The sequence below is a fragment of the Podarcis filfolensis genome (genome assembly GCF_964270895.1).
Source record: "Podarcis filfolensis genome assembly, chromosome: 13".
In the NCBI taxonomy this organism is placed as follows: domain Eukaryota; kingdom Metazoa; phylum Chordata; class Lepidosauria; order Squamata; family Lacertidae; genus Podarcis; species Podarcis filfolensis.
In genome coordinates this window covers 1216334-1241743 of record NC_139615.1, presented here as the reverse complement: position 1 = coordinate 1241743, position 25410 = coordinate 1216334, and the positions used below count along the sequence as shown (strand labels likewise).

At 49.0% G+C, this 25410-nt stretch overlaps 1 protein-coding gene across 3 annotated transcripts; it reads right to left on the bottom strand.

The window, feature by feature from the left end:
* Positions 1-703: 703 nt before the first annotated feature.
* CHRNE (cholinergic receptor nicotinic epsilon subunit) lies at positions 704-25296 on the bottom strand. Of its 3 annotated transcripts, XM_083581032.1 has the most exons (13): positions 24557-25296; positions 18910-23178; positions 15132-15271; positions 9757-9801; positions 9350-9459; positions 8232-8387; positions 6983-7086; positions 6597-6797; positions 5248-5362; positions 4670-4784; positions 3411-3624; positions 2053-2183; positions 704-1143 (listed from the first exon to the last, which is right to left on the bottom strand). In XM_083581032.1, exons 3-13 carry the CDS (start codon positions 15156-15158, stop codon positions 985-987), a joined length of 1377 nt encoding a protein of 458 aa, XP_083437158.1. In that variant the 5' UTR covers positions 15159-15271; positions 18910-23178; positions 24557-25296; the 3' UTR covers positions 704-984. The 3 variants fall into 3 exon arrangements, with proteins under 3 accessions (XP_083437158.1, XP_083437159.1, XP_083437157.1); XM_083581033.1 differs by lacking the exon at positions 18910-23178 and having other exon boundaries at positions 24557-24890; XM_083581031.1 differs by lacking the exons at positions 18910-23178; positions 24557-25296 and adding an exon at positions 15980-16291.
* Between the last annotated feature and the right edge of the window lie 114 nt (positions 25297-25410).

Genomic DNA, 25410 nt, shown 5'->3' with positions numbered 1-25410 from the left:
CTGGGGTTAGGGCAAATCCATGGGTTAGGGGGCGCAAATCCACGGGTTAGGGGGCGCAAATTACTTGCCTTGCCCCGGGTGCTGACAACCCACGCTACACCACTGCAAAATTATTCCACTGCAAACAAGAAAAGACCCGGGCTTCTGGAATCCTGTGTCCAGTTCTGGGGGCCCCAATTTAAGGAGGATACGGACAAGCTGGAAGGTGTGCAGAGAAGGGAGCCCAACAGGATCAAGGGTGTGGAAACCAAACCTGGTGAGGAACAGTTGAAGGATCTGGGGATGTTTAGCCTGGAGAAGAGGAGACTGGGAGGAAATAGGAGAAGAGGGAACAAGCTTGTTTTCTGCTGCTCTGGAGGGCAGGACTCGAACCCATGGCTTCAAACAACAAGAAAGGAGATGACTATGAAACACGAGGAAGGACTTTCTGATTGCAAGAGCTGTTTGACATTGAAACAGACGACCTTGGAGGTTTTTGAAGAGACGCTGGACGGACACCTGTCAATGGTGCTTGAGGTGCGATTCCTGCGTTGCACAGGGTTGGGCTGGATGACCCCTGGGGGCCCCTTCCAATTCTAAGATTCTATCCAGAGGTGGCCGTAGATGGAAAGACAGGACACATGAGGCATTTGCCAGGATGTTTCAGAAGCCAACTCAGAAAGGGTGTGTGTGTGTGTGTGTGTTTCAAAATAGCACAACACTGGTCACATTATCTTTTATCGGGCCTCTGCAAACATGCGCAGACTTTGCAATCGCACACAACCGGGTCTGCTTTGCAGAGACAGCTCATTATGTCTCCATCCGGGTTTGGTGAGGGCAGACCTTCCGAGAACCTCAGAAAAAAACCCTGTTCAGACCTGCTTGTTGGGGTGCAGGACACAAAATTCAGGTCAAGCAGCTGGGAGACCCCAGAGGTCCCCTGGAGCCACAGAGAGGAGCTCCCTGTGCCACACACACTCCGGGGCTGATTCATGCGCAGTGCTCCTACTTCTGGAGCTCCTCTCCCGGGAAGGGGTTGCTTGGCGCGGCGTTGAGTTGCCCCATGGCGAAGATGGCGAGGGTGCCGATGGCGAAGAGGGCCATGGCTGCCCAGAAGCACATCTTGTCAATCACTTTCCCGATCAGCACCCAGTTCTCCATCTCCTGCAGGGAGAGAGCAGCAAGTGTGGGGATCAGAGCTCTCCCTGTGGAGGGGGGCAGGCCCTGAAGGTGGGGCGGGCAGGAGAGAGATTTTGGGGGGCCTCCAATCCCCTAATAGGGACGCGGGTGGCGCTGTGGGTTAAACCACAGAGCCTAGGGCCTGCCGATAGGAAGATCAGCGGTTCGAATTCCCACGACGGGGTGAGCTCCCGTTGCTCGGTCCCTGCTCCTGCCAACCTAGCAGTTCAAAAGCACGTCAAAGTGCAAGTAGATAAAGAGGTACCGCTCCGGCGGGAAGGTAAACAGCGTTTTCTGGTTCGCCAGAAGCGGCTTAGTCCTGCTGGCCACATGACCCAGAAGCTGTACGCCGGCTCCCTCGGCCAATAAAGCAAGATGAGTGCCGCAACTCCAGAGTCGGTCACGACTGGACCTAATGGTCAGGGGTCCCTTGACCTTTACAGTACAGTGGTGGATCACTGTAGCCAGGTCAGGGCAGGAAAGGTAAGGGACCAACTGCTTAATACGGCAGAGAAGGTGAAATGCCACCTTTGCTGCGGCTGCAACCTGCACCTCCATGGAAAGGGAGGCGTCGAAGGTTACACCCAAACTCTTGACGGAAGGCGCTGGCACTAATTGCTTCCCTGCAAGAGATGGGAGTTGCCACCCCAATTCCAAACATATTTTTAGAAGAAAAAAAGCACTTTGCATAGGCTTACCCCAACCCCCCCCCCCCCGCTATTATCACAACAACCCTGCAAGGAAAGTGAGTTCGGGAGTCAGCGACTGGGCCAAGGTCACGTGTAATGGCCTCCCTGGCCAAGCAAGTGTCGGGATTCGAACCCTGGTCTCTCCCAGGTCCTCTCCCAACAACGTCAGCGGGGCGGGGAGTTTGGAGGAAAGAAGGGGGCTCACCGCACTGTCAGCGCTCTGTTCCCTGGTGCTCTCAGCAATGAAGTTGCAGGCGTCCACACACTCCTTGATTTCGGGGGCTAGGCTAGCGAGGTTCTTGTAGAGGGTGCTGGTCCCCCCCACGTCCAGGCCGTCTGCGGGGGGGGGGGAGAGGAATAAAACCTTAAGAGCTTGCCAAACTTGGTGACGCACAAATTTGCACACCCATGCACATATCTCACAACTCCTCCTTCGCCAAAGAAAGATGTTGCACACCAGGTTGACACCTGGTTCACCTTGTAGTTTAAGGCTGAATTCTGGACACAATGGAATTTGGGTTACCATCAAAGATGCGGGAGGAAAGGATTAATAATAGGACATTTTATCATATGTGGCGGGACTGTAATGCAATTAAAAAAAAGGGGGGAAATGATATATAATGAATTGAAGAAAATGTTCCACTTAACATTTGTTAAAAAACCAGAAGCATTTCTGTTAGGGATTGTAGGGAAAGACCTGCCAGAAAAACTGAAAAAAACATCTTCATGTATGTGACAATGACCGCGAGAGTCCTAATAGCACAAAGATGGAAGACTGAAGAAATTCCAACTAAAGAATCATGGCAAGAAAAATTGATGGACTATGCAGAACTGGCAAAACTGACATATAAGCTACGGGACAAGGATAACTGTGACTTTAAGGATGAATGCGAAAATGATGGAATGTGCGGAGTTAGCCAAACTGACCGGCAGGATTTGGGATCCGGACGATCAGAAATCCCAGGACAATTGGAGTAAATTTATTGTATACTTACAGGATAACTGTGAAAATTTAAAGACACTGGCAGGACTGATGTAATCCCTACGATGTAGATAAGATGTAAAAAGTTAAAATACACGAGTGGGTTTGATAAAGGGATACCAGCTGAAGGGAAGGAGGGAAGTTGCAAGCTCGGCAGAGCAAAAAAAGTTTATATGTTGATTAATGTACTGTAAGAATGATTGTGTAAAGAAAATAATAAAAAATTATTGGGGAAAATAAATAAATGAAGAGGGAGCAAGCCTGCTGCTCTGGAGGGGAGGACTCGAACCCATGGCTTCTAGTGATTCGAACGAAACTAACTTTTTGACGGTAAGAGACATTCGACAGAGAAACGGATTTCCCGGGACTCTCCTTCCTTGGAGGCTTTTAAACATAATCCGCGGGGGGGGGGGACCTGTTGGGGATGCTTTAGCAGAGATCCCTGGGGCGGGTTGGACTAGATGACCCGTGAGGTCCCCTTGTGCGATTCTAGGAGAGCTGGAGCGTCTCCACCAGCAGCGCTTTGCCCCCTTCCTTCCCACCCGTGACCCCCAGATTTCCCCCCCCCCGGGGGGACTCACAAGCCGTGCTGTATCCCGGCACCCTCTGGAGCCCGTGGCGCTGTCCCTGGCGCTCAAAGAGGATCTCGCTTCGCGGCTTCTTCAAGATATACTCCTCCGCCTTCAGGATCACCCCGAAGGAGCTGCGCCGTCGAGGGCGGGGGGCGTCCCAGGGGTCTTCTTCCGCCGGCTCCAAGCTGGAGCCCAGGTAGCGTGGAAGGAGCTCCAAGAAGACCTGGGATGGGGGGAGATGGGAGACGGGGGGGCCGTTCGTAAAGCACCTTCTCTTAGGACCTGATTGGACCTGTCGGTTCCAAATTCAACTTCAACCATCCTGTAAATTTGGGGGGCGGGGGTGAGGCTTAATTCTTGCCATTTTTTCCCAGCGAGGTGAAGGCAGCCCTGTTTAGGGAAACTTTTAATGTTTAACAGACCACTGTATTTTAATACTTTGTTGGAAGCCGCCCAGGGTGGCTGGGGAGACCCAGCCAGATGTGCAGGGTATAAATAATAAATTATTATTACATAGCTGTCAAGCGTCCCTTATGTGGTGGGGCAGTCCCTTATCCCAGTGCCATGTCCCGCTGCTGTCCCTTATTGATGATGTCCCTTAAATAAGCTACTGAAGGTGATGGGGCCCTTTCTATGTCCAGCTGTCCTTTGTCAACAACAAATTGTTGCTGTTTTTGTGTGTTGAATATATGCTATATGGTAATTTATGGACCTAATAGGTATGCAACAAAATATGTATTTTATCAAAGTAATTGTTGATCCCTTATTTTGGCTGCTGATCCCTTATTTTCGAGGCTGCTGGTCCCTTATTTTCAAATCTGTAAGTTAACAGCTATGTTATTATTATTATTCAAAATATGTTTTGGTCTGCGAGGAACTCAAACCAGCTATCGTTTTCGTGGCTGGACGACACAGAGCTCGGTTTTTCGAAGAAGCACGCTGCTTTTTGGAAAGCCGAATAGTTTTCATGTTTCCTCTAATGTCCTGGGTTCAAATTACAACAGCCGGTCTGGGAACGACTCCAGAGTTCCCAACCCCAGAGATGAAAGTTGGGGACCAGAGCCTGCAGGGAGTCCAGTTGAGAAATCCCGAGCCCTTCCCAATTGGGGACTTTTTGACAGGACAACCCCCCCAAAATAAAACTTTATAAACGCCCTTGCATGTGCTTGGTTTATGCAGGATTGCCCCTGATCTGAGTGGGGCTGGCTTCACCGGCCCCCTTGGCCAAATGGCAGAAGCCGCCCCCCCCAGCCGCCCCCCATCCTCACGTGTTTCAGCCGCTGCGACATGGTGTGGGTGCTGGGGCTGCGCAGAGAGACGTTGAGGACGATGACGCAGTTTGTGACGATCAGGGTGGCCACCACCATCACAAAGAGCAGGTACCTGCCCAGCAGAAGGACACAGGAAACTGGATTTAAGCTGAGTGTTGTTGACACGGGCCGGCAGCAGCAGCGACCGTCCAGGGTTTTAGGCAGAGGGTCTTTCTCCCTCCAGCCCCAGCTGGAGGTGTGGTGTGGGGTTCAAACCTTGCACCTTCTGCATGCAAGGCAGGGAGGACTCTCCCGCTGAGCCCTTCCCCTAAAAGCAATGCAAGATCTTAGTCCTCATGGAGGAATCGGGGGCTTTCTGCTTGCAAAGCGGAGCTCTGGCCCTTCCCAGAGTCTGGGTCTGTGTTGTGGGGCTTCCAGGACGTCCTGAGCCCCCTCCCCTCCATAATACACCCCACTAGGTCTAGTTGCCACCTCTCCATGACACAAATTCCCACCCTGCTCCCCACATATGGGCAAACACTCTCCCCAGAACCCAGGAGTCCTGGCTCCATTGGCTGGGGGGGGGGACGACTCACTTTCCGATCAGGGGGACGCTGAGCGAGGTCTCCGGAACCTTCTGGGCAATGAGGAACAAGAAGACAGTCTGGGCCAGCAGGACAGAGATGCTGACGGTGATTTTCTGGCCTCCAGCTGCCCGGGAAGAAGGCAGGGGTCAGCAAGCCGCGTGAGGAAGCAGCAAAAAAGGCGAATGCGATTCTAGGCCGTGTCAGAAGTCTTGTGTTCCGATCAAGAGAAGGAATAGCCCTGCTCTGTTCTGCCTTGGGCAGACCCTGTTGGGAGTCCTGCGTCCAATTTTGGGCGCCGCAATTTAAGGGGGATATTGACCAGCTGGGAGGTGTGACTGAGATGATCAAGGTGTCTGGAAACCAAGCCTGATGAGGAACGGTTGAAGGACCTGGCTATGTTTAGCCTGGACAAGAGGAGACTGAGAGGAGAGATGAGAGCCATCTTCAAATATCTCAAGGTCTGCCCCAGGGGTCCTGGGCCACAGGGAGGTTAGGCCGGCCTCGACCAGAGACAGGGCCTTCTCGGCTGTGGCTCCAACCTGGTGGAACGCTCTGTCCCAAGAGACTAGGGCCCTGCGGGACTTGACATCTTTCCGCAGGGCCTGCAAGACAGAGCTGTTCCACCAGGCCTTTGGTCAGGGCACAGCCTGACTCCCTCCTTCGGCAATCCTCACTGAACTCTAGCCCAATAGTTGCCATTAATTTGATTTTGAATTGATTGTAGAATGAATTGATTGTAGAATGTATTTCAATTAACTGATGGTGATTTTATGTAAACTGCGTTATTTTTACTGTTGTTAGCTGCTCTGAGCCCGGCTTCGGCTGGGGAGGGCGGGATATAAATAAAAAATTATTATTATTGTTATTATTATTACAGTGGTACCTCGGGTTAAGTACTTAATTCGTTCCGGAGGTCTGTTCTTAACCTGAAGCACCACTTTAGCTAATGGGGCCTCCTGCTGCCGCCGGAGCACAATTTCTGTTCTCATCCTGAAGCAAAGTTCTTAACCCGAGGTAATATTTCTGGGTTAGCGGAGTCTGTAACCTGAAGCATCTGTAACCCGAGGTACCACTGTAATATTAAGGATGGAGCAAGCTTGTTTTCTGCTGCTCCGGAGGGTAGGTAGGACTCGAACCCAGGGCTTCAAATTGCGAGGAAAGAGATTCAAACTAAACATTTGGAAGAACGTTCTGAGGACAGGAGCCATTTGACTGCTTCCTTAAGCAGAGTCTGGAGAAGGCATTTTCCAGCTGCCATTCCTGTATTTCAGGGGCTGGACTAGATGGCCTTTGGGGGTCCCTTCCAACTCTCTCCTCCCCCGCCCTGCCCCCTCCCCTCCCCAGGGGGGACGACTCACATTCGGCAGGCAGGAAGTAGACCAGCACCACCAGGGAGGAGATGAGGACGCAGGGGATGATGATGTTGATGATGTAGAAGAGGGGCTTGCGCTGGATGATCAGGTAGTAGCGCATCTCCGAGAAGCCGGGGGCCTCCACCCCAGGGACGGGGGCCAGGACCTTGCGGGCCGGACGGTGCTGAATGGCCCACTCCCCGTTCTCTGGGGGGAGACAGAAGGGGGCCTGGCAGTGGGGCTGAGAGAGGCAGAGGGTGGGTTGGGGGGCAAGCGATGCCTCCAGCGTCTCTCCAGGACGGAAAGCAGGGTGGGGGTCTTCAGGTCTGGACTCGCTGCCCCTCCAGGGTTGTCCCCCCCACCCCCTTCCAAGGCTGACGCCGGTCCCCTACCTGTGAAAGCCTCTGGGTCAATCACAATCTGCTCCACGGGATCCCCGGTCTCGTCGTCGCCCCCAAATGTAAGCACCACTTCCCTGGCGTTGTAGGATTGGGACCTGGCGAGAGATCAAGGGCAAAGCTGTGCTTTCGTGGCGTCTTGCATGAGCTTACTGTATTCTTATTTGGAAATTGTTTTCATTTGATTTTACAAATATAAGTTTGTAAGAAAACCCGGTACATATATCCCTATGGAGAGATTTCTCTGAATCTCAGGACTTCCCCATCCCCTCCCCGGGTCCTAATTGTCAACATTTTCAACTGTATATTATTTCATAATCTATATATTTTGCATCTGTCCATATTGCCCATAGTGTTTGTTACAAGCAGAGACATCACCTTGCCAAGAAAGGTCTGTATAGTTAAAGCCATGGTTTTCCCAGTAGTGATGTATGGAAGTGAGAGCTGGACCATCAAGAAGGCTGATCGCCAAAGAATGGATGCTTTTGAATTCTGGTGCTGGAGGAGACTCTTGAGAGTCCCATGGACTGCAAGAAGATCCAACCTCTCCATTCTGAAGGAAATCAGCCCTGAGCGCTCACTGGAAGGACAGATCCTGAAGCTGAGGCTCCAAGACTTTGGCCACCTCATGAGAAGAGAAGACTCCTTGGAAAAGACCCTGATGTTGGGAAAGATGGAGGGCACAAGGAGAAGGGGACGATGGAGGACGAGATGGTGGGACAGTGTTCTCGAAGCTACCAGCATGAGTTTGACCAAACTGCGGGAGGCAGTGGAAGACAGGAGGGCCTGGCGTGCTCAGGTCCAGGGGGTCACAAAGAGGCTGACACGTCTAAACAACAACAATAGAGAGATGGATGTTCCCCCTGGGTTGTTTTGTTACCTGCACAGGTGAGGTCACACGCCCACCTCTGGTCACATGTAGAGGAAGTTTGTCCCAGCCCAGAAGGACACAGGAAGTTCTGACTGGCTGGTCCAGACACCCCCTTTTTATGTCCACTCTAGGAATGTGTTGTATTTGACTGCTCTGTATTTCACACGCCACAGGGACTCTCAAAGGTCATCCAGCCCAACCCCGTACAATGCAGCAATCACAGCTAAATCCATCTTCGGGTGATGCAGGTCCCAGCTGCCCTTTCTCCAGACCCTGACCTGGAGTCCTTGGCAGCGTTTCCTGGGCGCAGGTCCAAGCGTGTGTTTCGAACCCCTCACCATGGGCTCCCCACCCCCCACCCCAGGCTCTCACCGGAAGACGAGGGAGCAGTTCTGCCAGTCGAAGGGGAAGAAGGTGACTTCGATGGCACAGGTGCTGCGGAAGATGGCCGGGGGCAGCCAGAAGATGGACCCCCCGGGGTAGATCAGGACGTTGCAGAAGTAAGCCACCTGGAAATTCCCGTCGATGCTGGAGGGGGGCAGAGAGAGAGAAGAAAGGGGGCAGCAGGGGTGAGGAAGGCGAGGAAGGGCCAGATCTCCTTTTCCATGCAAGCAGCCGAGGGTCTCAGGCACACCCACACCCTGAGAATGCAGCCCCCCCGCAAAGACTCACTTGTTTGTGCTTGGCTGTGGTGGTCTTTGTTTTCATGTGTGAGTGGGCTGTGTGTGCATTTTGGATCAGGCTAGCCATACTGATTTGTATGCCGTTGGTGGATTTTTGTCGTTGTCTTGCAGGGCTGTGTGTGTGATAAAGGGGAGCCATATAACGGGGTGAAGGCGTCTTCTTCTATTTGTCCCCGTGTCAGTTTCAGTTTGGGACGCGGGTGGCACTGTGGGTTAAACCACAGAGCCTAAGACTTGCCGATCAGAAGGTCGGTAGTTCAAATCCCCGCGACGGGGTGAGCTCCCGTTGCTCGGTCCCTGCTCCTGCCAACCTAGCAGTTCGAAAGCACGTCAAAGTGCAAGTAGATAAATAGGTACCGCTCTGGCGGGAAGGTAAACGGCGTTTCCGTGCGCTGCTCTGGTTCGCCAGAAGCGGCTTAGTCCTGCTGGCCACGTGACCCGGAAGCTGTATGCCGGCTCCCTCGGCCAACAAAGTGAGATGAGCGCTGCAACCCCAGAGTTGGCCACAACTGGACCTCATGGTCAGGGGTCCCTTTACCTTTTACCAGTTTCAGTTTATTGGTTAGTTTTTCTAAGGAACACAAGTGAATAGCACAGAACCTGCACAAGCGACGCTGAAACAAAACCCCACATATATTAAGTATAATAGAAACACCGCCACCTGACCCCCACCCCTTTCCCTGAATGTCTCAACAAATGAAGCTGATCTGTAAAAAATGTTACTTGGAGGGGGGGGAGAGAGATTGCACATACTTTTGTAAACTAATAAAATCTTTAATATAAATACATTTTTTAAAAAAGACTCACTTGTTTTCCAGGACGATGTCTGGAAGCCAAACCTTGTCCGCGGGGACCTGAAGCGCTGGGATGCCGCCATAGTCCTCGCTCTTGTATTCCAGCCGGTAATCGACCCATTGCTGAGATCATAGAAGCACAGAGCTGGAGGGTCAAAAAAGGGTCCCCAAAGGTCATCCATCCCAACCCCCTGCGATGCAGGAATCTCAGCTGAGGCATCCGTGGCAGATGGCCCTCCAACCTCTGCTTAAAAACCTCCAAGGAGGGAGATGCTGTCACTTTCCATCCCAGCGGCTTTTACTGCCAGAAAGTTCTTCCTGATGTCGAGCCGGAATCTGTTCCCCACCCCACGGCTTCTCTGGGGACCAGAAGCCCCAAATGCCCCTGCTGTCTAGGGGGAGAAGCAGCCTGAAACTTACATGTGTAATCCAGACGTTCGTGGTCAGAGTCTCTTCCTTCTCGTTCTGAGGAGAGAAAAGGGTGTGGGGTGAAATAAAACATTTAAGGTTATATATAATGTAATATAAATGTTCATTAATGTACCAACCAAGCGCATACATAGATGTGTGGACCACATGTCTGGAGCAGCACAGGAAAACAGCCCTGATACCATTTTGACTCCCAAACTGACCAAATGATTTCTCTGCAAGGGCAAGGAAAATGGAAAAGCCTCCCCATTGTCTTTTCTTTCACAAATCCTGTCTTAAGGGTATGTCTGTGTATGAATAGGGTGAGCCTGTGACCTGGCTCAGGAACTACCGTATTTTTCGCTCTATAACACGCATCTGACCATAACACGCATGTAGTTTTTAGAGGAGGAAAACAAGGAAAAAATATTCTAAACGAAACAGTGGATGTATGATTTTTATGGTTCATGCTGTGGCCACAGACATGTGATCTGACAGTGAGTTTGGGGTAGCCCAATGCAAAAATCCTGAGGATCCATGTGGATCCATGCTTTGTAACGTTTTTGCGCCATTGCGGCCCCATGAAACAGTGGGTGCGTGTGTGTTTTTTGGTGCAGGCTATAGCCATGGAAATGCTATGTGATCTGATGGTGAATTTGGGGTGACCCAGTGCAAAAATCCTGAGGATCCATGTGGATCCATGCTTTGTAACCACGTTTTAAGTGGGGAGGGAAGGAAAAGAACTCAAGGGACAAGGAGCACGCGTGGGGTGTGTGGAGAAGGAGCTTTTCTGCGAGCTGAGCGGGGGGGGGGGAAGAGCACTGTTGCTTTAAAGGTATACTTAAGGTATTTGCCCTGTGCCTGGGTTTTTTTTCCATTTAACAGTTTGCAGCCTTTTCCTTCCGCTCCTTGTTTTGAGGCAGAATAGATTTGAGCAAGTGAGGAGGACTTGGATTGCAGGGGATTCGCCATTAGCTGTGTAAAAGCGCTCCTCCTTGCAGCCTGAATGATAAGCAGCCACCAGCAGCAATAGAATGGAGCACAAAAAAGCGGTAGGGGCACTAGGACCCAGACAATGCTCAAATCTATCCTGCCTGAAAATAAGCTGCTCCGTCCCGCGGATCAGCTGAGACGCGGGGGGGGGGGGGGGGGATATGCGAAGTTTCCCCCTCTCCCTCATGCCCTCCCCAGCCTTTTTTTTTACTTCCTGGTTTTCACTGCGCTGGCTCAGAGCTCGAGGTTGGTTTTATTTTGCTGCTGGTTGCTTAAATTTTATCTTTCCTGCCATCCCTCTGCAGCCTCACTGCTCTGTTTAGAGAGCGCACGGACTTTTGCTAGCTCCGTCCCTCCTCCCGTGTAAGCGGCTGCTGCCGGCTTTGCTGCCATGACTCTCCTTCCCTCCCTCTCCCCGGCTCCAGGTCGCTTTAAAGCAAGCAAAGCGAGAGCCTCGTAGAGTGTGTAAGCGGCTCCCGCTTTGCTTGACTGATGGCAGCCATGGCTCCGATCCGTGCATTCGCTCCATAACACGCACAGGCATTTTCCCTTACTTTCTAGGAGCAAAAAAGTGCGTGTTTTGGAGCGAAATTTACGGTAAGTATTTATCATTAATAATAATAATAATTTATTATTTATACCCCACCCATCTGGCTGGGCTTCCCCAGCCACTCTGGGCGGCTTCCAAAAAAATATTAAAATACTGCAATACATCAAACACCAAAAGCTTCCCTAAACAGGGCTGCCTTCAGATGTCTTCTAAAAGTCTGGTAGTTGTTGTTCTCTTTGACATCTGATGGGAGGGCGTTCCATAGGGCGGGCGCCACCACTGAGAAGGCCCTCTGCCTGGTTCCCTGTAACTTGGCTTCTCGCAGGGAAGGAACCGCCAGAAGGCCCTTGGAGCTGGACCTGAGCGTCTGGGCAGAACGATGGGGGTGGAGATGCTCCTTCAGGGATACTGGGCCTTTGAGGCTGTTTAGGGCTTTAAAGGTCAGCACCAACACTTTGAATTGTGCTCAGAAAAATCCTGGAAGCCAATGCAGATCTCTCAGGACCGGTGTTATGTGGTCTCGACGTCTGCTCCCAGTCACCAGTCTGGCTGCCGCGTTCTGGATTAGTTGTAGTTTCCGGGTCACCTTCAAAGGTAGCCCCACGTAGAGCACATTGCAGTAGTCCAAGCATTACAAAAGACTGGCCAGGCTCCCCAGGGTATCCAATCAAGTAAGCATTAATGGGTAACCTGCCAGACAGGAGGTAAACAACGCACTCAGATTTCTGTTGTAGACCACCCTTACTGTGATGTGTCTGGGGGGTGGTCTTGAGCTACACCCCTTTCTGTGATGTAAGTATGATGTGTCTGGGGGTGGTCTTGGACTCCAGGGTGGGCAATTTAAAATGTCTATATAAGGGCGGACACACCTTCGTTCTGGGTCCTCCTCCTTCTCCTGCGTGTGAAGGGGGCACCCTGTTGCAACAGTTCAATAAAGATCAGGCTTACTAGCTGCTTTGCTTCTCAATATTCTCTGGTTGGCCTCTGTTCTTTTCTCCGACCGATGGAGAACCTGCAAAGGACTCTATAAGGGCTCTTGTGTCCCCCATACAGGGGGGCCTTAGCTGCAATTCCTGCCCTGCAGGGGGTTGGACTAGATGACTCTGGGGGCCCCTTCTAAATCTGCAGTTCTCTCTTTCCATTAAAAAAAAAATTGGTAAAGGTTTTCAATTTCATTTTGTAATGCATAGAAAACAGAGGGAACTGTCATAATAAAAATAAGTGGGCATAAGAATATAGACCTTTACTGTATATGTTTTGTTTGTTTGATTTATGTTAAAGAAAACTCAATAAAAATGCTTTTTTAAAAAGAAAAAAGGAATAAAACATTTATTCACAGAGTTGTTAAAGGAAAACGCCTCTGCTCACCTGGATTGTCCAACAAAGACTCCAACAAAACAGGAGCAAAACAGCAGCCAATAGGCCTGATCTTTATTGTTGCAACAAAACTTCAAACAACCACATGGAAGAAACAGAAATAATCCCCGAACAAAATATGACTCCCTTTATATATATATATAAGTTCCCCATTTTACCCATGACACCCTTAGTAAAACATCATACATTTGTCATAACTATGTCATAAACTGGGAGAGGGGCCTTCTGGCAGAAACCTGAGTATCAGGTTTGCCCCCGTTCACCAGTGGAACTCCCTGCCACAGGGGGCAGGGATGACCACTGTGGCGTTCCCAAAGCAAAGGAAGGATTGGACTCTGATTAATAGAATACACACAAGGCTTGACCAGCAAGACTCTGGGAGGGGTGCGTATAATAATAATTCCTTCTCCACCCCTCGGCCCAGGTCATTTTATTCACAAAAGAACTTTTTACACAGGGTTCGTAAGAACCAATCAGATTTCAAAAACCCCATGTGGGACAAAGTTAAAGATTAAAACTACAAAGAGCTATTTGAGCATGCATTGTAGTCCAGTTCTAATGGGCCTTAGAAAGCACTGCTAATAACAAGGCCAGTGGAAGTGAGGGTATTCCAGCTGAACTATTTAAAATTTTAAAAGATGGTGCTGTTAAGGTGCTGCACTCAATATGCCAGCAAGTTTGGAAAACTCAGCAGTGGCCAGAGGATTGGAGAAGATCAGTCTACATCCCAATCCCAAAGAAGGGCAGTGCCAAAGAATGCGCCAACCACCGCACAATTGCACTCATTTCACACGCTAGCAAGGTTATGCTTAAAATTCTACAAGGCAGGCTTAAGCAGTATGTGGACCGAGAACTCCCAGAAGTGCAAGCTGGATTTAGAAGAGGCAGAGGAACCAGAGACCAAATGGCAAACATGCGCTGGATTATGGAGAAAGCTAGAGAGTTCCAGAAAGACATCTACTTCTGCTTCATTGACTATGCAAAAGCCTTTGACTGTGTCGACCACAGCAAACTATGGCAAATTCTTAAAGAAATGGGAGTGCCTGATCATCTCATCTGTCTCCTGAGAAATCTCTATGTGGGACAAGAAGCTACAGTTAGAACTGGATATGGAACAACTGATTGGTTCAAAATTGGGAAAGGAGGACGACAAGGCTGTATAATCTCTCCCTGCTTATTTAATTTATATGCAGAATTCATCATGCGAAAGGCTGGGCTGGATGAATCCCAAGCCGGAATTAAGATTGCCGGAAGAAATATCAACAACCTCAGATATGCAGATGACACAACATTGATGGCAGAAAGTGAGGAGGAATTAAGGAACCTTTTATTGAGGGTGAGTGCAAAATATGGTTTGAAGCTCAACATCAAAAAAACCGAAGATCTTGGCCACTGGTCCCATCACCTCCTGGCAAATAGAAGGGGAAGAAATGGAGGCAGTGAGAGATTTTACTTTCTTGGGCTCCATGATCACTGCAGATGGTGATAGCAGTCACGAAATTAAAAGACGCCTGCTTCTTGGGAGAAAAGCAATGACAAACCTAGACAGCATCTTAAAAAACAGAGGCATCACCTTATCGACAAAGGTCCATATAGTTAAAGCTCTGGTTTTCCCAGTAGTGATGTATGGAAGTGAGAGCTGGACCATAAAGAAGGCTGATCGCCAAAGAATGGATGCTTTTGAATTTTGGTGCTGGAGGAGACTCTTGAGAGTCCCATGGACTGCAAGAAGATCAAACCTCTCCATTCTGAAGGAAATCAGCCCTGAGTGCTCACTGGAAGGACAGATCCTGAAGCTGAGGCTCCAAGACTTTGGCCACCTCAGGAGAAGAGAAGACTCCCTGGAAAAGACCCTGATGTTGGGAAAGATGGAGGGCACAAGGAGAAGGGGAGGACAGAGGACGAGGTGGTGGGACAGTGTTCTCAAAGCTACAAATATGAGTTTGACCAAACTGCGGGAGGCAGTGGAAGACAGGAGGGCCTGGCGTGCTCTGGTCCAGGGGGCCACGAAGAGGCGGACACGACTAAATGACTAAACAACAATAACAACAAGTAGTCCAGAGTAAATAAAATAGGAAACAAGGAGGAATGCGTTTAGGAAACCCCAAAGGTCATAAACAGCAACTGGCCTGTGTTTCAGGAATGCTGATATGTGCCTGTCAGCCGTAGAGAAATCAGAGATGCAGAGGGATGTGGGATTTGATCAGGAATTATTGTCAATGAATCAAACGCAGTCAACGCAATGCTTTCATCGCGGACACAATGGCTTGATGCATATTTTATAATTCCTCAGAGTAATCCCATCTGATCACTACAGACCATCAAAGTGGATGGCTTTAAAAGAGGACAGGACAAATTCAGGGAGGGGGAAGAAAGCGATCCGAGTGACTCTGGATGGCAGCCCCTAAAAGCGGGATGGGGGGCTCGGGGGGGGTGTCTGGGGAGGGGAACACGCAGCCCAGCTTACCAGGGAGATGAGGTTGGTTAGGGTCATCTTGATGCTGACCTCCACCACGTCCCCCTCGTTGCGCACCGGGCGGGACCTTTTGTCGTAGTTGTGGAAAAGGTGGTTGTAGAGGCGGAGGTCCTCGTTGGCCTCCAGCAGCCCTGGAGGATTGAACAGGATCGTAGAATTGTAAAGGGGGAAGGGGGCTCCCAAGGGGTCATCTAGCCCAGCCCCCTGAAACGCAGGAATCTCAGCTAGATCATACATGGCAGACAGCCGCCCAACCTCTGCTTAAAAACCTCCAAGGAAGGAGAGTCCGCCACCTTCCATCTCGCAGGAAGTTCTTCCTGGTGTTTAGTAAGAATCTTGTAGCTCAAAGCCACGGGTTCGAGTCCTGCCCTCCAGAGCAGGAGAAAAACAAGCTTGCTCCCTCTTCCATGCGGCAGCCCTTCCAATATTTGAAGAGGGCTCTCGTATTTGGGATTGTGTGGAGGAATAATAATAATAATAATAATAATAATAATAATAATAATAATAAATTCTGGGCGGCTTCCAACAAAATATTAAAATACCGTAATGCATCAAACATTAAAAGCTTCCCTAAACAGGGAAAACAGAATATGAGCCAGTTGAGCCAGGAGAGCAAGAACTTAACCCTAAAACCATTTGGCCTCCCTGCTTCTCAAGGGGTTGGGCTGGATGACCTTCAGAGGTCCCTTCCGATGGGACAATCCTGCTATTCCCCCCACCTTGCTGTCCGCCTTGCTTCAAACAGATACAAAACTGCTCCCTCCCTGCAAAACCTCCGCTCCCCCTTTATGCCTGACCCTCTTCTCCCCCCCACCATGAAACCCCCATCCCTTTCTTACAGAAGGACCCCCAGCAGAGGAGAGCCCCCAGCCAGACTCCTTGCCCCATGGCTTCTCTCGCCTCAATGGCAGGCTCCAGAGCACAGACTTTTTCCTGAGGTTATTTCGAGGTCGCTTTGGGCTCCCAAGGAAGGGTGTTCGCTTTCAGAGCTCCGCTCACTTCCTGCACCTGTCGGTGGATTATATGGCTGCTGCCGGACAGATCTCTGGGCCAGGGGAAGATGGGGAATCAGGAAAGCTGAGCTCTCTGCCCTCCAGATACCTCCAGAAGGGTCAAAGGAGGCGGCTGCTTTGTAGATCTGCCCCGATGGAGCTGTGCTGGGAGGTCAGAAGCACCTCAGTCCTTCGCCCTGCTGAAAGTTTCCTAATTCAGCCTCATCCCACCTGACCTGTGTTATCTGAGAAATCTGAGGGCTCCCTTGGAGAAAAAACAAGGACACCAGCCAAGAATCCCAGAGCCAAACAGCAGCCAGGAGGCTTGGTCTTGATTGAAGGCCATCGCGACAGGACTCCCACCTGCCACCAGGTGGAACAAGATGGAAGCCCCCAACAAAAGAGAACCCAAACTTTTATTAGCTGCTCATCCCCATGTTAAGGGACACAGGTGGTGCTGTGGTCTAAACCACAGAGCCTAGGACTTGTGATTAGAAGGTCGGCGGTTCGAATCCCCGCGATGGGGTGAGCTCCCGTTGCTCAGTCCCTGCTCCTGCCAACCTAGCAGTTCGAAAGCACGTCAAAGTGCAAGTAGATAAATAGGTACCGCTCTGGCAGGAAGGTAAACGGCGTTTCCGTGCGCTGCTCTGGTTCGCCAGAAGCGGCTTAGTCCTGCTGGCCACATGACCCGGAAGCTGTACGCCGGCTCCCTCGGCCAATAAAGTGAGATGAGCGCCGCAACCCCAGAGTCATTTGCGACTGGACTTAACTGTCAGGGGTCCCTTTACCTTTAATCCCCATGTTACACCCCCCCAAACTACATCACTCATACATCACGGTTACATCATGAAAGCATCCTGGACCCTGCCCCATGGTTCCCCTTGCCCTCCACCAAACACCCATCAAGTGTAACAAAAGAGGTATTTATGGTACATTTCCCTGTTTCCCAGCCAAGTTCATCCCACCCTTTTGCCTTCATTTGGGTTTGTTATTTCTGGAATGGCTACCTGTCTGGCACTCAGGTATCAGGAGGCCAGGGATTATCCCTCAGGCAGAGGGGCTGCTGAGGAGCTGAGCTCACAGATCTAGATGAATTTCTGGAGTTTTCCCAGTGAGCCAGTACAGAGATACATTGATCAGTGAATTCTTACATTTGGTATCGTGCAGCAGAGGCCCTTAGAATAGATAGGAAGAAACTGTAACACTTCAGTGTTTTGTGAGGACAAGTCCCAAAAGTGATTGTGCTGGTTTTGGTAGTGGGCTGCATGTGCATGATATCTGCTGGAGAGGCAAACACCCCCCCACCTATACATAAATTCCTGCAACACCTGCTCCGGCTTAGGGAAGCCTGTGGTTCCTGCACTGTCAGGGGTTGGTCTGGATGACCCCCGGGAGTCCCTTGCAACTTCGCAGCTCTAGGATTCTATGAAATCCAGCTGGCAGCCCTGTTCCATAATCCCAGGCGGTCAGGGAAGAACACTCTGCATATTCTCAGAGGCACACTTGTCCTGGCTCCCAGGCGCCCCCTCCTCACCCATTTATTCCATTGCTGAGTTCTTTTCCTGATGATCCCAGGGGTCCTAACTAGCCCTATTCCCCCCCCCCCAATTTGGAGAAGGCCATAGCTCTATGGCACCTGCTTGGCATGCAGAAGGTTGTGGGTTCGAATCCTGGTGCCTCCAAACCATCCCTGAAACCCCGGAGAGAGGCTGGAGGTCAGAGTAGCCAATACTGAGCTCATTGGGGCAACAGTGCGAGGCAACTGTTAACCCCCAGACAACCCAGGAAGCCTTGCTTCCCCCCTCCACTTTGAGCCACCCGATTCCCCTCCCCTCTCAGAGGACCCAGGAGTCCAGGCTCCCTTCCAAAGGACCCCTCCCCCGCCCCCGGTCTCCTCCTTGCTCACAGATCCGTCTGGTCCTCACAGATAAAATGTGAAGCCTCTTCCTGGATCTAATAATAAATCACCCATTCTTAGCCCCGGATATGAAGGGCGAAGGGGGCTGGGTCTGAGTTGCAGCTGCTTCTGGGGCTGAGGCCCATCTCCCCAGAGAATCAGGGAATTGTAGCATTGGAAGGGACCCCCAACGCTCATCTAGCCAAGCCCCAGGAACACAGAGAGGCCAGTTTCAAGGCTACCGCCCACATAAACGCTACTGGCCATTTCCACTCAGCCTTTTAAACCATCCCAGCTCCGAGGGCCTTCTGGCGGTTCCCTCCCTGCGAGAAGCCAAGTTACAGGGAAGCAGGCAGAGGGCCTTCTCAGTGGTGGCGCCCGCCCTGTGGAACGCCCTCCCACCAGATGTCAAGGAAATAAACAACAATTTGACTTTTAGAAGACAGCTGAAGGCAGCCCTGTTCAGGGAAGTTTTTAACGTATTTTTAATATTTTGTTGGAAGCCGCCCAGAGTGGCCGGGGAAACTCAGCCAGATGGGCAAGATATAAATAATAAATGATGGTGATGATTTTTAAGATAGCACTAGAAATCCTAATAAAAAATCAGCCAAAGGGGTAGAAATGTGGGAATGCTGAGGAAAGCAGGAGAGGATATATGGATTAAATATTATCCCTCCTCACTCACGAGAGTGAGCAAGGAGCAGAGCACATTTCCTTGCACATTTGCTGGAAGCAAGTTGATGGATTTGTTGGAACCATTTAAGTTGAGCAATGCAGTCTGGCTTGTTGCTGGCGAATCTCCCCTTTTAATTCCCTCCTCAAAATAATAATAATAATAACACAACAGTCTTGTTTAAAAGCAAGAGTAAAGTTTACTTACATTCAGTTCACAGCAGTAAATCTGAAAGGCAAGCTTTGTCTTGTGGTTCCAGTTAAATTGGCAGAAAAAAAGAAGTCTGAGCTAAGCCTCAGACGTTCTCCCTTGTGGCTTCCAGACTCTGTGAGGATGAGCTGTGGGCTGCTGGCAAGAGAGCAAAAGAGCAAAAAAGAGGAGTATGCCTTTTGCAGGATCTGCCGCGGCCACGCCCCTCTACCTGGTCACACGCAGGGGGAGGAGCCTCCAGACCAGGTGTGTCAGGAAGTCTTCCTGGCTGGAGCCACACTCCCCTCTGGGCAAGAGGAAAAGTTGTCTTTGGCTGCATCACTGATGATACATCCCACATACAATACAACATACACTTATATACACAATTTTTATTCAGCCACCCAGAGTCCCAGCTTGACACAAATCCTCCTTTGGTAGGGGTTTCGCCAGGGTGTCTGCAGTCATCTCTTTGGCATGGCAGTAAAACAGTTCCACAAGTCCATCTTGGACAGCCTCGCAAACACCTTGCGTGGAATTTCTCGCTCTGGGATAGCTTTAGGCAACTCTGGTTTTGCCCCATCAGGCAGACAGGTTCCTTGGTTAGTTGATCTAGCCAGGCCAACTCTCTGCATGCTTCTGTGGCCGCAATGTATTCAGACTCTGTGGAAGAGAACACTATACAATTCTGTATACAGTGGTACCTCTAGATGCGAATGGGATCCGTTCGCATCCTGAGTAGAACGTAACATGCGACTGCGCCACTGCGCATGCGTGGGTTGTGTTTCGCCACTTCCGCGTATGCACATGATGTCATTTTGAGCATCTGCGCATGCGCAAGCAGCAAAACCCAGAAGTAACGCACTCCGTTACTTCCGGGTCGCCGCGGAGTGTAACCCGAAAACGCTCAACCTGAAGCACATTTAACCCGAGGTATGACTGTATCACTGCCCCCCACCCCCGGAGATGGGACCATTTCCAAACATAAACACATATCCGCCTGTGGATTTATAACCAGTCGTGCATCCAGCCCAATCTGCAGCAGTCAAACCAATCATTTCAGGACTAGTGACAGCTGGCAGTCTTAATTTACAGTTTATTATACCCCATAGATAGCGAACCAATCTTTTCACACCCACCCAGTCATATTCAGTGGGACATTTACCTTTCTGCTCAGAATTCCCACTGCATTCGCTAAGTCAGGTCTACATGTAGTAGTAACAAGATACAAAGGCTTTCCGATCGCTGACCTCTACTCATTGTTGTGTGGCAACACCTTTGAGTCATCTCAATCCTTTAAAAAGTCAGAAGTCATGGCTGTGGCAACCGGGTGCAGTTCTTGCATCTGCATGCTCTGGATCAGTTCAGAAATCGTCTTCTTTTGGCTAAGAAGAAATGAACCGCCTTCTTCTCTTTCCACTCAAATTCCAAGGTAGAACTGGATCTTTCCCACTTCCTTGACCTCAACATCTTTGCTTAAGTGTTTTACAACCTGCGCACTGTCTCTGTCATTTGCTGTGGCAATAATCAAATCATCAATGAAAGAAAGAACATTATTGGACTTGGTGTACAAGCATTTGTCTGCATGGTGAGGGGGGCTATGACACTGGAAAGCAGATCTGGACATTGCAAGGTTAGGGAGGGGAAGTACACAAGATTTTGGACTTCTTCTGATTCCTCAGAAAAATCCACAACACTATTTCTTGTGTCAGCTTGGTTGTGTTCATCAAAATAAGCTGCATGTCATGTACTTACTTTGCCTGTTTGTAAGGCCATTATTTGGTATCCTTTTCCTCCAGAGGCATATCCCACAAGAATACCTGCTTGCGCTCTGGAGTCAAGCTTGTGTCTATGTTCCCTCGGAACATGGTGGCAACAGAGACTGCCAAATGTGTGACAGGCTGGTAATTTTCCCATGGCAAAGTTCAAAAGGTGTACGTTTGGCTCCCTTTGTTGGCAGTCTGTTTTGGAGAGAGATCGCAGTTCCTGCTGCATCTCCCCACATGTTTTGAACATGCATCCTTGAACATGCACCTCTTTGACGGCTCTGAACTTTCTTTCAGCTATTGAGCTCTGTTGTGGGGTGCAAGGAACAGTGGCTACATGTTCAATTCCTTCCTCTTCCAGGAGAGATTGCAAGTCACGTGAGCAATACTCACCCCCATTATCAGACATTAGCATAGCCGGTGCTCTCTGGAATTCGTTCTCCGCCATGGCAAGGTATTCTTCAACATTTCCTGCATTTCACTCTTTTCTTTGAGGAAATATGCTACGCAGTACTTTGAAAAGTCATAGAGAAAAATTAGTATATATCTTTTCTTCCCCAGTGATGGAACATTCATTGGCTCACACAAGTCACTGTGGATTATAGGTCTAGCACTCTGGTGCTTCTCTGTTTGGTGCAAGGAGGAAATGAAGGTTTCACAGCTTTCTCAGCGACACAACTTACACATTTTGTTGGTGCAGTGTTGTTCTGTGTTACCTGCAGTCCCCTCGCAAGGTCATTCTTTTGGAGGTCCAGTATGGCGTGTCCAAGTCTTCTGCGCCAGAGTTTGAGGTCCACCTCATCCTTTTGGTTTGAGCGCACCACTTTTGCAGACTGAAGTACTGAAAGATTAACCTCATATACACCATTTATCCGCTTGGCTTGGACCTCACCTTTCTTAGTTACCTTGCCTTCTCAGTTTCTAAATACTACTTGAAAAGCTTTTCTGTCCTTCTATTGTGGGTACAGAAATTCATAAGAATGATAAAAAATTGTTTTCATATGCGATAACTGCAGCAAGGATACTATTAGCCCAAAGATGGAAACAAGAAGAAATTTCAACTAAAGAAGAGTGGAAAGAGAAACTGATGAACTATGCTGAGATGGCGAAACTAACAGGGAAAATTCGGAACAAGCAGGACCAGAATTTCCTAAAGGAATGGAAGAAGTTTTTGATATATTTGGAAAGCAGTTGTAACCAATTGACATCACTTGTAGGGTTAGAAGAAGTTTTGTAAGGAGTAATTTATAAATTATTGTGAAAAGAATTAAGAATAGATGTATTGGAAATTTGAGTTTATAGCAATAATTATAGCAACAAAATGCATAGTTTAGAAAACCAGCAGTCAAGGTTGAAGGAAGTCTTAGGCTGCAATAGCCAAAAATTTTGAATGACGTTTAAAAGGATGTTATACTGGAAAATATGTGTAAAAACTAATATTTTTTTTTAAAAAAGAAAGAAAACCTTTTCTGCCCAAAGTAGACACACTGAGCATATTACAATTCAGTTCTGGAACATAGGGAATGAATGTTGCCGCCTGCAACTTCAATATCACCACCTTGTGATTTATCAATATTATTATAATCTTCAAAGAAGTCCTTATTATATGAAAAATGGGATGTTGCCCCGCTAACTTGATTTGTTTTCGTGATTATTAGCAGTTAAGCACTTTTCTGGCAAAAGCAAGGATGCTGATAATTGCCCTTCTTTTCCTTTTCTTGCTTAAAAGGAAGGGGTTTTGGTGTTTTTGGAGCTCTGCAGTTCTTCGCAATGTGGCCTCCTTTGTGGCAATTAAAACACACAACTTTCTTGGGTGTGCCTTTGGCCTTCACGTGATGTCTAGAGACATAATCGGAGTCACTGCTCCTTAGGTTTCTGACCGGAGATTCGTCTCTCCCTTGGCACTCCCGTCTCCAATAGGCAATCACATCTTTGAAAGTTGATTGGCCTTTATCCTCCCTTAAGTAAGCAAATGTATCAAATTTGGGTCCTAGTGTTGCTAGGAAGCATGCAACCTTTTGGTCTTCATCAAACGGACGCTCAGTCAGTTGTATTTTCTGCAGTATAGCCGTAAATTCATGCACATGTTTTGAAAACTCTGCTTTAGAATTCATTCTAAGCTTTAAAAGATTGCGTATTAATCTTCTCCATTGAGCACACTTACTGATGTTTCCATACGAAAGCTCCCATTCATTCTTCACGCTGCCTCCATACATCCGCTCCAAATCATTTAAAATTTGCGCAGCATGGTCTCTACTGTCAATTAGCGACAAATGTTCGTCTTCAAGTCCATCTAATATGGTTACCTTGGCTTTGCTGTTTTGCGATTTCCACAACTTAATTCTAGCCAAATCTTCTTCGCTCGTGCCAGTGGGCGTGGGATTTTCAATTGCATCTAAATTCCCTTCCGCTTCAAGGATCACCAGCAGACGCTTTTTCCAAATAACAAAATTGTGTTCATTTAACTTAGGCATTGGTCGGTATCCGTAACCAGAGAAAGCTGCACTCGCCATCTCAAAATCTGAAAAATATTCAAAATTTGAGAAAATGGTTGTTGCAGGAATTTATGTATAGGTTGGGGGGGGGGTTGCCCCTCCAGCAGATATCACACACATGCAGCCCACTACCAAAACCAGCATAATCGCTTTTGTGACTTTTGCGATTTGTTCCCACAAAAGACTTTGTCACAGTTTCTTCCTGTCTATTCAAAGGGCCTTTGCTGCACGATACCAAATATAAGAATTCACTGATAAATGTATCTCTGTACTGGCTCACTGGGAAAACTCCAGAAATTCATCTAGACAGGTGAGCTCAGCTGTCCAGCAGCCCCCCTGCCTGAGTGATAATCCCCTGCATCCTGATACCTGAGTGCCAGACAGGTAGCCGTTCCAGAAATAACAAACCCAGACGAAGACAAAAGGGTGTCATTAACTTGGCTGGGAAACAGGGAAATGTAAATATCTCTTTTGTTCCACTTGATGGGTGTTAGGTGGAGGGCAAGGAGAACCATGGGGCAGGGTCCAGGGTGCTCAGATTCCTGCCACCAGACCTCCCCTTTCATGATGTAACTGTGTTGGTATCTGAAGAAGTGTGCATGCACACGAAAGCTCATACCAAGAACTAACTTAGTTGGTCTTTAAGGTGCTACTGGAAGGAAAAAAATTTTTTTGTTTTAACTGTGATGTATGAGTGATGTAGTTTGGGGGGGTGTAACATGGGGATTAGCAGCTAATAAAAGTTTAGGGGCTCTTTTGTTTGGGGCTTCCATCTTGTTCCACCTGGTGGGAGGTGGGAGTCCTGTCGCGACAGTCTTCAATCAAGAGCAAGCCTACTGGCCGCTGTTTTGCTCTGGTATTCCGGGCTGGGGTCCTTGCTTTTTGTCCAGGGGAGACCTCAGATTTCTCCGTTAACATTGTCAACATTCAAAATCAAAACCTCAAAATTCAAAGCAACTTTTCACTGCCTCAGCTACTGCTGTGAACTCTGAGAGAAGCCGGAGGGGTGCTTAATCCCCTCACACAATGGAACAATAGACCATGTGCTTACCAGGAAGTAGACAAAAATACTTTTCAGCTCAGGATCTCAATCCAGTGCCATCCACCAAAAATACTCAAAAATGCTCAACTCTGGGTCCCATAGCCCTTTGTGGGAATGTTGAGGAAAGCAGGAGAGGATATATGGATTAAATTTTATCCCTCCTCACTCACGAGAGTGAGCAAGGAGCAGAGCACACTTCCTTGCACATTTGCTGGAAGCAAGTTGATGGATTTGTGGGAACCATTTAAGTTGAGCAATGCAGTCTGGCTTGTTGCTGGCAAATTTCCCCCTTTAATTCCCTCCTCAAAATAATAATAACAACACAACAGTCTTGTTTAAAAGTAAGAGTAAAGTTTACTTACATTCTGCTCACAGCAGTAAATCTGAAAGGCAGGCTTTGTCTTGTGGTTCCAGTTAAATTGGCAGAAAAAAGAAGTCTGAGCTAAGCCTCAGACGTTCTCCCTTGTGGCTTCCAGACTCTGTGAGGATGAGCCGTGGGCTGCTGGCAAGAGAGCAAAAAAGAGGAGGATGCCTTTTGCAGGATCTGCCGCGGCCACGCCCCTCTACCTGGTCACGCCCAGGGGAGGAGCCTCCAGACCAGGTGTGCCAGGAAGTCTTCCTGGCTGGAGCCACACTCCCCTCTGGGCAAGAGGAAAGGTTGTCTTTTGCTGCATCGCTGATGATAACATCCTATAGGATTACTATGTCTCGTTAGGGAAATCAAAGACCTTCTCGGATAAATGTTACTTTTAAAATGCTATTTCTCCCGTCTCTGGATTCTTAGCAGAAGCCTGTGTCTTTTCTTGTTTGCAGTGGAATAATTTTGAACCCTGGTTCATGAGTGAGTCGGGAGCGGGGCTGCTGCTGCCTCGTTCATTTCTTACTTTATTCCTTTCACAAAACCTATATACGCCGCTTGATTGTAATAATAGAAAAGGAGACTCGGAGAGGTTTGCAAAAAGAGGTAAAACGGGGAAATCGAGAGAAAGAAATTCACGGCCGCGCTTTAAAAGGTGCAAAAGATGAAAGCGCTGAAACTAGTTTACACTCGCCTCAGTTTTCTAAGCGACTTGGGACAGGCTCGTCTGTTGTTAGCAGGTGCTGAAAATGCAGGATCTCAAGAGGCAGCGAGTTCCGCAGGGCAGCGGCTGCTCAGTTGCCGGGAGCCCTTTTGGAGGCGAGGCAACCAGAGGAGGACGCAGTAATCTGGGGCTGG